This window comes from Xenopus tropicalis, chromosome 3, assembly GCF_000004195.4.
Source record: "Xenopus tropicalis strain Nigerian chromosome 3, UCB_Xtro_10.0, whole genome shotgun sequence".
Classification (NCBI taxonomy): domain Eukaryota; kingdom Metazoa; phylum Chordata; class Amphibia; order Anura; family Pipidae; genus Xenopus; species Xenopus tropicalis.
The window spans coordinates 33,920,521-33,934,332 of record NC_030679.2 but is presented as its reverse complement, the minus strand read 5'-3'; the positions used below and the strand labels follow the sequence as shown (position 1 = coordinate 33,934,332).

Sequence of the window (13,812 nt, the reverse complement as noted above, 5' to 3'; positions counted from 1 at the left end):
CAGTATTTACAATGAGCAATGCCACGTATCTACTAGTGATAGGTCTCAAGTAACTGGTAATAATTGAAAATGTTTCACCACTTACTAAATTCCTTTTTCTGTTTAAAAATACATTGTAGATAAACTGTGCTTATTAACAGGTTTTACTTCACCTTTAAATGTCAGGGTAAACAAAAGCGAAAACACTTTGTGAATGTTTCTGAGAGACAAGGTAACATTGATGCTAATCTAGAAGCTGCTTCTTAATAATTCTGACACTTGTGTAAAAAAAAAATCAGGTAACTGAAAATTATTGTAGATCCCAGAGCTTCCAGAAAAAGACATTTGTTTTATGAGGTCTGACAACTGCTCGTGTGTATAGACTCTTCATAACTTTATTGAAAATGCAATATTACTTTGTACAAGGCATTCCAAATCTGTTTAATTCATTGTCGGGCACACTGCAACGTTTGGTAACAAAGCTAATGTGTTAGAAAGAGTACATTACCCTGTTTATTTGAAAGTGAATAAAGAACTAGGACAATGCTGTAATGTGAATGCATTCTCTCGCAGTTCTTCAAATCATTCACACAAGGCTGCTTTAGTCTATCTTATATCTCACAGAAAAAGTAATACATATATTTTAATCCCTAGAAGAGTGCTTTATTATTCACTTATATGATATTTATTTTAATGCATATGGATACAAATTCAAACAGAATAAGAGAGACAAATAGCCGAATTGAAATACATCATAGATGAGAAAATACAACTAGAAACAGCAATACCATTTATTATAGAGCTACCAGTGCTTCTACAGTACTGCACCACTGCACTGCAAAGTATTTTTGGGGGGTCAGAGTCCAAGATAGATAAGAAAAAAAAAAGCTTAAGGATCTGATACAGGTGTTAATCCCATATTTCACAATTCTGATAAAGATAAAGCAACCTAAGCTCTGTAGACATTCTCACAACCCATCACCATCTTAAATATACTCTTATTGCATCCTTGTTTGGGTTTTTCCATTTTGTTTTATTAAAGGAGAACTCCGGCTTCCAATCCAAAATCTGTTAAAAAGCTCCACAAAACACAGAAATCCCCAATATACCTATCACTGTAATCTGTTCCTTCGAAAGTATGAATAAATATCATTCTTATATGCTGAAATCCAGCTGCAAATCACTTCTTCTGCTTCTGCATCATTTCAAATCTTGCCGAGGGAGGAGGGACTAAAACATTAATATTACAAATTGTAACAACTTCTGCACAGCTTACAGACCGCATGCAGGGACTACATGAACCACAATGCATTGTACTGTGATGTTCCTTTCCTTATTGACATCTCATGTGCTGGGAATAGTGGGATTGGGGGGATGCAGGCTGAAGGCAGGCTGAGGACAGTCAACTACTGCTACATTTTATTTGAGCTTGATAAAGATTCAATTAGGCTTGAAACATTGCTGTTGCCAATGTTGTGATAATAAAGGCATTTTAATGATAATATGGAGTGCTGCCTTTAACCATTAGAGTCAGCCAGATCAGCAGGGGGCAGGGCTTTGGCAACTGTTCCAAACCATATTATTACATTAAAAATCATGAAAACTCTTTACTTTTCAAAAAACTTAAATTGTTTTTGGGTGGAGTTCCCCCTTAAAGACAGTGGGTTTGTAACCTACTTTTTCCTGAACCTTCAGGCCTCACCAATGGCAGACAACATGACTAAACTAACATGATCAACTCATCTCATGTCCTCACTTGCTGCCATTTTGTTAGAATTAACCAGTTTATACTTATGGTAAAGTGGCTGAAATTCTGTGTAGAAATGCCTAGATGTTACAGCATTACATAAACAGCCCTATACCAGTAAAAATGTTAGTGTTATATGCACAGTATCATTATCTAGAAAATATTCCAAAGAGGTCTTCATGGATAAGCAATATTAAGAATGTATGGAGTATCTGTATGGAGGGAATGTTCAAAGGGCTAAGCTAGCCAGTGTTTGTGAGCTGTGTTACCATATGCATATTAATAGCTGATGCTGGCAATAACAGGGCTATCCTTCTGTTTGCTATTGCAGTCCCTCCTGCTGTGAAATGCCACTGTTGTGCTTCTGTACAAAGGCTGTTTCTGGCAGCAAAACAAGGACAGTTGGCTACAGATATCTATACAGTGTTGCAGTTCTTCACTAGATGGAAAAGGGCACCCTGGAAACATTTTGATGCCTTTTTTTGTTCTCCAGCAAATGGCAGATATAAAATTGACTCTGGCACCTTTCATGCCCCTCCGAAATCTTTTTGAGCTGAATATGTCAAAGTTAATTCTGGGTCTGGGTTTGACTCCAAATTCCCCCATTTCTTTTTCTAAGATTCATGGCATGTCGTGACTTTTTCCCTTTAAACCAGACAACAAAGCAGTTCTCTTTTCATGCTGCAATTACATTATTTGAAGCAAAAGAGCAGAGTTTCATCCTGCATTGTTAGCACTAAAAATAAATCTGTAAGGCTAGGAAAAAGGGAACAAAAGCAGGGGTGTAACTACCGAGGAAGCAGACCCTGCGGTTGCAGGGGGGCTCAGGAGTGTAGGGGGGCCCTAATTATAGAGCAATTTCAATATATCTTGATAGAATTGGTCAGCTATAGGGGCCCCATATTGAATTGGCTGTGGGGACAAGTCACATCTAGTATCATGAACAGGGCAGTTTTAACAGCTTTAAAAACAGCAGCCATATTAAAGGATCCGTGTACAATTACGAATTTCTTCATTATAAGTTCCTCTGGAGCGATCCTTATGGAAGGATTTCTTTAACAGTCATAAATACAGGTATGAGACCTATTATTCACAATGCTCGGGGCCTGGGGATTTTGGGCAAGGGGTCTTTCTACATTTTGGATGTCTGTACCTTGTTTCCTAAAAAACATTACTTAAACCCAATAGGATTGTTTTGGCTCCAATAATGATTAATTATATCTTAGATGGGATCAAGTACAGGTACTGTTTTATTATTACAGAGAGAAAGGAAATATGTTTAAACATTGGAGTTATTTGCCTAAAATGGAGTTTTAAAATGGGAGACGGCCTTCTGGAAAATGTGTTTCCGGGTAAATATTAAAACATTAGTTGTCCAAAGATGCAAAGATAGTATGTTTCCCTAAAATTGCTGGATTTTCCTAAGAAATCAGATGTCTTAATTTTCATGTATAGTTAAATATGCATTTGTGAGTGGTGTTAAATACTTTTTGATGTAAGACTATACAGTTAGCATTGCCCTAAACCTGTCATCAGAGCTTCTCATTCTGATCCACATCTATTTAATTTTGCCCTGTTATTAGAGTCTATGCAAAGATAAAATTCCTTTATGACCTCCTCTCATACTAAACTGCACAATTATCATGAATTCATCTTTCTTCATTCCTGTCTTCAATTATGGTTAAGACTAAAAATGCACAGAATATATGTATATCTTTGAAATGTCTCCCATTGTATAACTATGCCACAGTATAAAACTGAACTTGTTTCTACTGTTTTATTACACCAATGAACTGGCTGTACATACTTGCTGAGCTGGAATGTAACAATGTTCCTGCTTTCATTCTATTTGCAGTACGATTTTATGGAGCGCCTGGACGGCAAGGAGAAATGGAGTGTTGTGGAGTCTCCAAGAGAACGTCGAAGTATCCAGACCTTGGTGCAAAATGAAGCGGTGTTTGTCCAGTATTTGGATGTTGGGTTCTGGCACTTGGCATTTTACAATGATGGCAAAGACAAGGAGATTGTATCATTCAGTACAGTTGTTTTAGGTATGATTATCATTTTTCTTGTTTAAGCAGCCTTCACCTCATTCCACATTGGTTTACAGTATGTCTACTAATGATCAGGGTGAACTCTCCTCAGTGAAACAAACACAAAATATATCTATATATCTATATATACTTTTCTTTCCTCTTGTATCAGCTGTATTTTTTGTATGAAAGCTGTATGTTTAATATATATATACACTCAGTTATAGCATAGTGCTGTGGAATGTGTTGGCGCCTTATAAATCATGATTATTATTATATTATTATTATATATACAGATATAAAATCTATTATCCAGAAAGTGTGGGACATGGGATTTTCTGGATAAGGGTCTTTCCATAATTTGGATTATTGTACAAGCTATTTGTTTTATTATTACAGAGAGAAAGGAAATCATTAAAAAAACAATAGTATTATTTGCTGAAAATAGACTATATGTAAGATTGCCTTCCTGTCATTTGGGCCTTTCTGGATTCTGCATGCAGAGATGCACTCAGGGACTTCATAATAAGAGTGAAAAAAATCAAAGGTTAATTGTCAATGTTTCGGTCCCACTAGGAGACCTTGCTGAAGACATACAAACAGAATACCCCCCACTAGCTTTGTTTAAATACCCCACAGTGTGGAAATTGGAGCCAATGTTCACACTGTGGAGTATTTGAATGATGCTATATGTATGAATGAAGGACCAGCACACTATTCTTAAATCAACCTTGTGAAAACTTTTTTACACCATATCACTGTGAAATTTGTTTGGTCATTTGGACATTGGGATTATATATAATGTCTGTGTGTGTATATTTATACACACAGGCATTATATATATATATATATATATATATATATATATATATATATATATATATATATATATATATAACAGTCCACACGACAGCACCACACTCCAAAATCCGCTGCTCTGCAGCTGCCCCTGTGCACGGGATATCATATAAATATCAAAATAAAACAGCCAGCACCAAGGGTCTTTGTGTTTCAAAAAGTCTCTTGTGTATTATAATTGCATGTACAACCGACGTTTCGGTCCCTTTTGGGACCTTTTTCAAGGTCCCAAAAGGGACCGAAACGTCGGTTGTACATGCAATTATAATACACAAGAGACTTTTTGAAACACAAAGACCCTTGGTGCTGGCTGTTTTATTTTTATATATATATATATATATATATAAAATGCCTGTGTGTAAAAATATACACACACACCTCTAGGTTCATGCCAAGATGCATAAGGTACATTTGTATTCCTCTGCTCTTTATGCTCAGTGTTCTGGAAAAAGCAAATTTGGTACGGGCATGCCTTGTTCCACAAATACTTTGTAATTCATTATCCAATTCACTTTTTCATTCTAATGCCTATGTTTGTATAACAAGAGAAGAGTTTCCCTGATTTGTTTATCCACAGAGGAACACATCTAGATCTCGTTTTATGCAGTCACTTTATTGCAACCCACCATTATGATAATTTTTATTACTCTAATACATCAGGAAACAGTGTTTATTAACTAGCTGTTATAGCAAAAACCCGCAATGTGTTACTGGGTCTTCTGTCAGCAAATGTGGCAAAGGATTCACAAAAAAATATTGTGTTTGTCTGCTTAATTAGCCAATGTATAGAGCTATACTTTCATCAATCAGTGCACATGAAAAATAACGTTTATACTTGTGGAACACGGACATCTCTATAAACTGCATCTGCAAATGAACTACAGGTATAGGACCTGTTATCCAGAATGCTCTGGACCAAGGTTATTCCGGATAAGGGATCTTTCTGTAATTTGGATCTCCATAACTTAAGTCTACTAAAAATCAATAAAACATTAATTAAAACCAATAGGATTGTTTTGCATCCAATAAGGATTATTTATATCTTAGTTGGCATCAATTATAAGGTACTGTTTTATTACTACAGACAAAAAGTAAATCAGATTAAAATGGAGTCTATGGGAGATGGGCTTTCCATAATTCGGAGCTTTCTGGATAACGGGTTTCCGGATAAGGGATAACCTGTATATGCATTCCATATATTTATTTTGTTTAATGAGTACTAAACATGGCGACATTGGCAGTACAATACTGGTAAATTTATACTCGTGTCAGCACATTGTAGCCAACATACAGGGGTAATAAGAGGTGCAACAAGTGTATTAACCCATTACAATGCACAGCATTTACATGTAGTATTTACTGGTCACATGTTTGAAAGCAAGCATCTGGTTGGGTGCCATGATGCACTAGACACGGGTATAATTTTTGTTTTTTATTATATTTATTTTATTTTCATTTAGGGCCAGAAACAATAAATGTGTGGTGACAGTAGTATCCATGTATATGAATGACAGAGAGAAGTATTCATTTATTTAACATACAGGGGTATAATAATAATTTAATAATTTAACAAACAGGGGTTACAAAATAAAAGTAGGATAAGAGGGCCCTACTCACAAGAGCTAGCAATCTATAGGGTTTAGGGGACATCTGAAACATAAGGAAGATGAAATCAGTTGATTTATGATGGTACCTTTGCTATAGGCCTTGAAGTAAAGGGAAAGTACAATAACTGACATGATTTATTTCTCTAGTAAATTATAGTCCCAGAGATTTTTCACCATGAAATGTATTCAGCGCAATTTTAAGGTATTTATTATAGTTCTTTTATGTTTACTTTCCATGCACTATTTGAATGTAATATACAGTATATATCCCTGTGGTGCAATTTAAACATATTCATGGTAATTACAGTGCATGTGCTACTGAATAGCAACACACCACCTGCACTCATGTGTATGGGATTTAGAAAAGTCCTTTCTTAAACTGTATAACTTTCTCTTTCATGTTGCTGAATTATCTGATGCACTATGGGGCTGATTAACAGATTCAAAGTCCCCCCCCCCCCCCCATAGGAACTGGCATTTTTTTCAGTAATTGCTAATTTTTTTGTTCTGATAAAACATCTGTGGGATGAAATATTCATTCTTCATTTTTTTCCCCCATGCACGCAACTGTTTTGTGAGTTTCCTAAAATTTGCTGAAGCATTTAAATATCCGCTATGGGAAAAAGGGTTTTCAAAAGTGTAATTTCTCAGCGTTCAACAGGTTATTGGAAGTTTGAGCTGATATTTTCTTGAGTTTGAGGTTCAAGTTCAGCCATTTTGTGAAGTGAAACCTGCCTAAATGCTAGTTGATCCTGAGGAAGGTATAATGATTTCTAGACATGGTGGGAAGTTTCTTCCATGAATCATAGAACTAAGAGTTAATATCAGTAACTTTGTATTTTATCACTTTCCATAAAGGCATCTAATCCATTCTTGTAAAGAAAAATTATAACCCTCTCCTAAAATTAATCTATACCCTTTTTCATATAGGACAATCTTTTGTTTTCTACATTGTTACCCACAAACCCAATTTGTCCTCAAGGATTCGCTTAACTTTGTCCTATTAAATTAATACATATGTTTGTAAAATGCATAACTTTCCATTTCTCAGAAATGAATCAGGCAACTGCTAGATTGCCAGTTTTTTTCAGATTATCCTGAAAGAATTCTACATCCAGGATGGAATTAATTGCTCTGCATAGTTTGTGCAATTATCAAACACACACATATTTTTTACAGTGCCCACCCATAAGTCATTAATAATTACATATATATAATTCTCAACCCAAGACAGAACCCTGAGAAAGTCTGTCTCTCTCTCTCTCTTTCTCTCTCTCTCTCTCTCTCTCTCTTTCTCTCTCTCTCTCTCTCTCTCTCTCTCGGGAACATATTTTTCATGTATTTGCAAAAAGTGCCTCCGTTAATAAATAGTAATAGTAAATGGCTGGGGAAAAAGTTGAGTTTTTGGAAAACAATTTTTTTAAATGTCTGCCCCAAATATTCACATTTCAGACAGAATTACTGTATGTAGTCCCTTGTTTGGAAAGTAAATGGCTGGTCTCACTGCATGGCCCCCCTTCATCAAATCTGTTTTAACTGACCCACAATATCTGAAGCCAAAGTGGCTACCTATCCAGTTTATTAAGGCCTGAAGGTAAAAAAAAAGACCTGACCCGCTGATGTGCCTGGACATAGAAGTGTGCACAGTAGTAGTTCTTATTGTTGTAGGTCAGTCGTGGGCCTGGAAAGGGAAAATAGTGGCAATTTGTGGTTCCTATGTCGTTTAAGGATGTGTTAGGAGTGAAAGAATGTTTTCAAGTTACTGTACTTTTTTGTTATAATTTGTCTGAAGAGTTTCATTTATCATACTGATTCATCTTGCCAGTTTATTCAGATCTTCTGTACCTTTTCTGATATAAGTGCAGTAGATTCAACCATGATGGGGATGTGATTGAAATAGCCTAGAGTTAAGAAAATAAATAGCTTAGACCCAATTGGGGGCATTTTTGATTCATGCTACTCTTACAAATGTGGCTTTAAATCAGCAAATAGGAAAATGTACTTGTAAGATACAGATGCCCAGTCTCCTAATTGATCCCCAAAGCATATGCCCCCAGGAGAAGTACAATCTCTGCTTTCCTCTGTTAATTTATTTCTACTTGTTTTTTCCATTTTCCCTTAGTGTGTTGTTCAACGCTGCTGAAAATATTGGCACTTAGAAATTAACTATGTTAATAATGACTTATTTTTCACATGTAATATAAACAAGATTAATGACCAGAGACTTTATTAAGAAGAAACTATAAGACTATATTTATAATGAGGCAGAGTGTTCGCATCCATAACGAATCCACATAAAGATTCCACTACCTGTATTGGCTGCAGTTCTTGTAAGAGATATGGAAATCAGCCCACAAGAGGCCGACTCTCTCATGCATGCACAAAATGTAGATACAAGAAGTGTGACAGGCTACTAGTGTGAAATGCATTCTGCATGAGTTTGGACAGGCCACAATTGAAGAGTCAGAGGTAATAGGTCTAATAGCCAGGTAGACATCTAGATAAGGCAATGACAGTAATTGGACAGATATCAAGAGAAAGCAACAGCATTTCATTCAGTTCAGAGACTCTTGCCCATATGCCTATTATCAGAACTTTTTCCTATCGCACATGATGTAAAAGCTGAAAGCCTCTGCACTCTGTGATCAGTAATAAGAGAGGGAGCAGCAGACACATGTCAACCCAAGATCATGCTAAGTACACCTTTGGATAGAGAAAAAAAATACAGTCTTGTGCTTTCAAGCAAAGGAATGGAGAGCGTGGTTAGATGAAATTCACCCTGAGCAAATAGTGTGACATTTCTTGAAAACAAGTTGTGTCATATTTTTTGTATTAACACATCTCAGAATCTGTTTTGCTAAAAGCCTTGTTATATTAAACATTCAGTTTCCATTGCTGTGGGATGTAGTAGTGACCGCAAGTGTGTGTGCTGATATTTAACTTTTTTTTGGTATTGAAATGGGAAAATGTTTAAAGTGGGGGTTAGAATTTCACTTATAATGGCTGTAGATGAACTTGTCTCTCTTCAAGCCATATTTTTTTAAAATGACTCTTATTAAAGTGCCACAGACCATTTATACAAAAAATATAGAAAATTCTATAGCTCTTTTTATTTGTAAATGGTTTTTAGAGTTCTCCTTTGGCAAACTGTGGTGAACTGGTATAAGACTGTGGTGAACTGGTATAAGCATTCACAGCACTTCCTAAATTTACAGTTAATAAAAGTTTTTATTGTACAATGACTGTTGAACCACTGATATTGTATTATGGCACTTTATGATTAGATACAGGGCATAAAAAGTATGTAACATCCACCACCACACTTCCACAGAGCTATTCTTCAGCAATTCACAGAAGATACTTGGTAAGCTGTAATGTCATTTGGTACATGCTTAGATAAAGTGAAAAATAGCAAAAAAAGAAAATGTAGTAAAACAAATAGTAAATATAAATATATTTTTTCACACCATAGCCAGTGTTCACAAGTTTATTTTAAAATAATATTCTAGATATAAAACTACTTTATTATTAAAGCCTTCAGGAATGGGATAGTTACATAGTTACATAGGGTTGAAAAAAGACCAGTGTCCATCAAGTTCAACCCATCCAAGTAAACCCAGCACACCTAACCCACACCTACCAATCTATACACTCACATACATAAACTATAAATACAACCACTAATACTAACTGTAGATATTAGTATCACAATAGCCTTGGATATTCTGATTGTTCAAGAACTCATCTAGGCCCCTCTTAAAGGCATTAACAGAATCTGCCATTACCACATCACTAGGAAGGGCATTCCACAACCTCACTGCCCTCACCGTGAAAATCCACCTACGCTGCTTCAAATGGAAGCTCCGTTCCTCTAATCTAAAGGGGTGACCTCTGGTGCGTTGATTGTTTTTATGGGAAAAAAGAACATCCCCCATCTGCCTATAATCCCCTCTAATGTACTTGTACAGAGTAATCATGTCCCCTCGCAAGCACCTCTTTTCCAGAGAAAACAACCCCAACCTCGACAGTCTAACCTCATAGCTTAAATCTTCCATCCCCTTTACCAGTTTAGTTGCACGTCTCTGCACTCTCTCCAGCTCATTAATATCTCTCTTAAGGACTGGAGCCCAAAACTGCACTGCATACTCAAGGTGAGGCCTTACCAGGGACCTATAATCAGGCAAAAATATGTTTTCATCCCTTGAGTCAATGCCCTTTTTTATACAAGACAGTACTTTATTTGCTTTAGTAGCCACAGAATGACACTGCCTGGAATTAGACAAGTTGTTATCTACAAAAACCCCTAGATCCTTCTCCATTAAGGATGCCCCCAACACACTACCATTCAGATAGATAGGATCCAGTGTAGAATGAAAATGTTTATATAATTACTTTTCCAAAGAAAAGTAGGCTTCAGTGTAAGGGGTAAGTGCTTGAGTTGTGCACTGGGCCCCTCCAAAGATTTTTTTTGCAGGGGGCTTGTTGCAGTTTACATAGTTACATAGTTACATAGTTACATAGGGTTGAAAAAAGACCATTGTCCATCAAGTTCAACCCATCCGAGTAAACCCAGCACACAACCTATACTAACCAATCTATACACTCACATACATAAACTATATATACAACCAGTAATACTAACTGTAGATATTAGTATCACAATAGCCTTGGATATTCTGCTTGTTCAAAAACTCATCCAGGCCCCTCTTAAAGGCATTAACAGAGTCTGCCATTACCACATCACTAGGAAGGGCATTCCACAGCCTCACTGCTCTCACCGTGAAAAACCACCTACGCTGCTTCAAATGGAAGCTCTGTTCCTCTAATCTATAGGGGTGACCTCTGGTGCGCTGATTGTTTTTATGGGAAAAAAGAACATCCCCCATCTGCCTATAATCCCCTCTAATGTACTTGTACAGAGTAATCATGTCCCCTCGCAAGCGCCTCTTTTCCAGAGAAAACAACCCCAACCTCGACAGTCTAACCTCATAGCTTAAATCTTCCATCCCCTTTACCAGTTTAGTTGCACGTCTCTGCACTCTCTCCAGCTCATTAATATCTCTCTTAAGGACTGGAGCCCAAAACTGCACTGCATACTCAAGGTGAGGCCTTACCAGGGACCTATAATCAGGCAAAAACATGTTTTCATCCCTTGAGTCAATGCCCTTTTTTATACAAGACAGCACTTTATTTGCTTTAGTAGCCACAGAATGACACTGCCTGGAATTGGACAACTTGTGATCTACAAAAACCCCTAGATCCTTCTCCATTAAGGATACCCCCAACACACTACCATTCAGTAGATAGTTTGCGTTTATATTATTTCTACCAAAGTGCATAACTTTGCACTTGTCAACATTGAACCTCATTTTCCAGTTTGCTGCCCAGTTTTCCAATTTTGTCAAATCGCTCTGCAAAGCAGCAGCATCCTGCATGGAACTTATAGTTTTGCACAATTTAGTGTCATCAGCAAAAATAGAAACATTACTCTCTATGCCCACCTCCAGGTCCACCACTGCTTACATTTACTAAATGGCAGATATCATTAATATACAAAATGTTTTCCAAAATATATGTGCTTGTACCTGCCTATTTGCATCTCTAGATAGGAGGTGAGCCTATTAAATAAAGGAGGTCTGAGCTGAAAACTATTAAGGTTGCTTACAATGGTAGATGCTATTTTTTCCAAAAGTTCCAATAGGTGAACCTGTAGGAAAATGTATATGATGAATGAGATGGAAATCATAGTCATTAAATACGCTCATGTCATCATAGATGAAGGTGAAACAACACACACACAAAAAAGAAAACACAGTTTGGAAATGCTAACTCATAAACTTTTGAATACGCACCAACACACACGCACTGGCATAAAAATATACAGTGTATTTAACTGTATCTAACTTTGAAATCAAGGATTTAGAATAAGAGGGCTACCAGCCAGGTTTTGGTTAAACCTGGCATTCGACTCCAAGTTTAACTGAATACCAAAATATTTTGTAAGAAGCAGAAATAGCCAAATCTTTTAGATTCAGATTTAATTAAGCTCTGGACTAATAAAAGTGGACATATTTGTTACCCTATGGTGCAATTCTATTTATTTTCCTAAAATTGTGATTATGCACATTAATGTTCTGAATTTTTTCCTAAACTTATGAATTTGGTGCACCCTAGTTTAAATGAATCAAATCCATCTTATTCATGTAGTTTACCTTTCTCCAGGTTAGTACATTCCTGGAACTCTTTTAACAGTATGCTTTTCAGAGTGCTTTTCCAGCTGTTTGTTTTCAGATGCTTATAAAAATGACAAGATATGGGAGCCCAATGACCCGAATAAAATGAAAGGGAAGAAGGGCATGACTAAGCTAGGTGGACATACCCATGGATTCAATAGTCACAGTGCGGGGGGGGTGGGGCCAACTTTTAGCCCCAGGGGAAATTATAAAAGGTGCAGTTGGTAAAGTGAGTGGGTAACTGGGTAGGCCTGGGGTCCCCAGGGAGATGGAAAATCCTAGAATGGGACTTGGATAGTATGCAGGACACAGGCTCTGGGCCTGGGCTCAGGGTTGGACCTCTTTGGAGGATTTGAAGTCATTTGACTGCTGTTTAATGTTTGGATTTACAAACTGTTTAATACAAGTTATGGTTATTTACATATACATATATATAATTGCTGATTTATATTAAATTATTTTTCCGTTGTTATTATCATGGTAACAGGGGGATGGTAAGAGGCTCGACGCTTCATTGGTCATGAATACTGCTTCCACACTATCCCTTCACCGTCACGCTTCACCCATCGTACCAAAAATCCTGCAGAAGTTTTATTCATATGCTTTTATATCTAATCCCCATCTCTGTGATGCTGGATGAGCTGTTATTTTACTTGATCCCTGACTCTGAGTGTACACTTGATTTTGACAAAATTAAACCACAACATGCTAAAGTTCATTGTAAGGGAAACATTCCAGTGCAACACCATCTACAACTACTCACATGATTTTCTTTTATTAACCCTATTTGTGCAGTCTCCTAGTTCATAGACAACCTTCAGGTGGGTCCCATTGAGAACGCACAAAATGCCTTTTTATTCAGCACTAAAATAAAAAATATATTTTCATAACTTGGGCATTGAGTGCTTCTTTCCCAAGCTGTGGAAAAAAAATATTGACTATAAAGGACTAAATAAAACTGTATTACAACATGAAATTGATTTTGTAAGAACGAGACACATTTATTGTTTTTATTAATCCATTTAAGATCGCTCCCTGGTTTTTGAGGTTATTATTTTTTCTGAATCCTCATAGAATCCTTTTTACAGACTTTAGAGAGTTTGACTGTGTTTCTAGAATTAGTTTTTCTCAAAGAAGAGTAAAGAAGAGTTTCAAATACTGACAGAGTTGTTATTTCTCGGATATCAGCATTTACATTCATTATATGGTATGCAGATGCCTCCATTCTACTCTAAATCTGAAAAGGTTTAAATGTATATATATATATTTATAAATGAAGGAAACAGTATTTTCCGTTGTTTCTCTGCTTTCATGCATAATTAATCAGGTCAGTCATGCTACGTGTGCATCACTTC

At 36.5% G+C, this 13,812-nt stretch overlaps 1 protein-coding gene across 2 annotated transcripts in view; it reads left to right on the top strand.

Annotated features, from left to right (window-relative positions):
- tenm2 (teneurin transmembrane protein 2) overlaps positions 1-13,812 on the top strand; it is a 712,086-nt gene that overhangs the window by 530,833 nt on the left and 167,441 nt on the right. For both annotated transcript variants that reach the window (XM_031898791.1, XM_012959675.3), the window contains exon 8: positions 3,582-3,777. In XM_031898791.1, the coding sequence (XP_031754651.1) occupies positions 3,582-3,777 (196 nt within the window). The remainder of the gene's footprint in view (positions 1-3,581; positions 3,778-13,812) is intronic.